This window comes from Micropterus dolomieu, linkage group LG03, assembly GCF_021292245.1.
Source record: "Micropterus dolomieu isolate WLL.071019.BEF.003 ecotype Adirondacks linkage group LG03, ASM2129224v1, whole genome shotgun sequence".
Taxonomy (NCBI): Eukaryota; Metazoa; Chordata; class Actinopteri; order Centrarchiformes; family Centrarchidae; genus Micropterus; species Micropterus dolomieu.
In genome coordinates, this window is record NC_060152.1 from 34,557,848 (window position 1) to 34,558,965 (window position 1,118).

Genomic DNA, 1,118 nt, shown 5'->3' on the forward strand with positions numbered 1-1,118 from the left:
AAGAAATATGACCACATTACTCCTATTTTAGCTTCATTACACTGGCTCCCAGTATGTTTTAGAATTGACTTTAAAATTCTATTGATCACTTTTAAAGCTCTTCATGGCCTCTCGCCTTGTTATATTTCTGACCTTTTAGTCCCATACGCACCAGCACGTACCTTGAGATCCTCGGGCAGAGGTCTGTTGTCTGTTCCAGAGTCTCGACTGAAAACTAAAGGGGACAGAGCGTTTGCTGTCAGGGCCCCGAGGCTCTGGAACAGCCTGCCCGAGGAAATCAGGTCGGCTGAGTCAGTGAGCTCTTTTAAGTCCCTTCTTAAAACATACTTTTATAGGAGAGCTTTTCCCGAGCTTATTTGACTTTATTTTATCCCTTTTATTTTATTCTACTTTACTTATTTTATATTTATCTTAAACGTGTATTTTAGTCTTTTCAATGTTTTCTTGCTTTTATCTTGTATTGTTTTTGTATTATTGTCTTTACACTTGTTAAAGCACTTTCTAACTTGTTTTTGAAAAGTGCTCTACAAATAAAGATTATTATTATTATTATTAACCTGGGCTCTCTTTAAACGGTCTATAGCACAGGGTCTAGAGTTCATGGCGCAAGTATATCTAGGACACTTTTCCAAGTTAAAAAGGTCATAATCTGAGTGCAAAGTGAAACACAAGGCGTAAAGGTGCTGTATGTAGTCTCTTAGTTAATCTAGATGTGTTCTGGGTGTAACATGAATTACATGAATCAGAGTGTCATTTCCATGCCCATGTAAAATCCAGGTGCAGGTTTCGGTGTTCAGTAACTGTGAGCAAACAAACCTTCAGCCTCCACCTTCAGGCTGTACGGCAGGGAGAGGCTGCTGACGCTGGCCTTCAAACCACAGGTGTACGTCCCAGAATCCCTTGCAGTCAGAGGGATGATGTGGAGGGCGGGGCCAGACACTGAGAGGGCGTGGCCATCTCTGAACCAGGTGACCTCCAGTTGGTGGAAGGTACAGAGTGCAGTGCAGTACAGAGTGATGTTTTCACCTCTTCTCAGCTCTCTGTCTCCTCTGGAGCTCTTTATCTGCATCTGAACATCTGAATGAGTTTAAAATACATTTTCATTATAAAAGTTCTTT

At 41.3% G+C, this 1,118-nt stretch overlaps 1 protein-coding gene across 1 annotated transcript in view; it reads right to left on the minus strand.

Annotated features, from left to right (window-relative positions):
• The window catches only part of LOC123968757 (hemicentin-2-like), a 10,167-nt gene extending 9,092 nt beyond the window's left edge, over positions 1 to 1,075 (minus strand). Inside the window, exon 1 of the mRNA XM_046045689.1 lies at positions 817 to 1,075. Within this exon, the coding sequence (XP_045901645.1) occupies positions 817 to 1,069 (253 nt within the window). The 5' untranslated portion in view covers positions 1,070 to 1,075. The remainder of the gene's footprint in view (positions 1 to 816) is intronic.
• Positions 1,076 to 1,118: the final 43 nt, after the last annotated feature.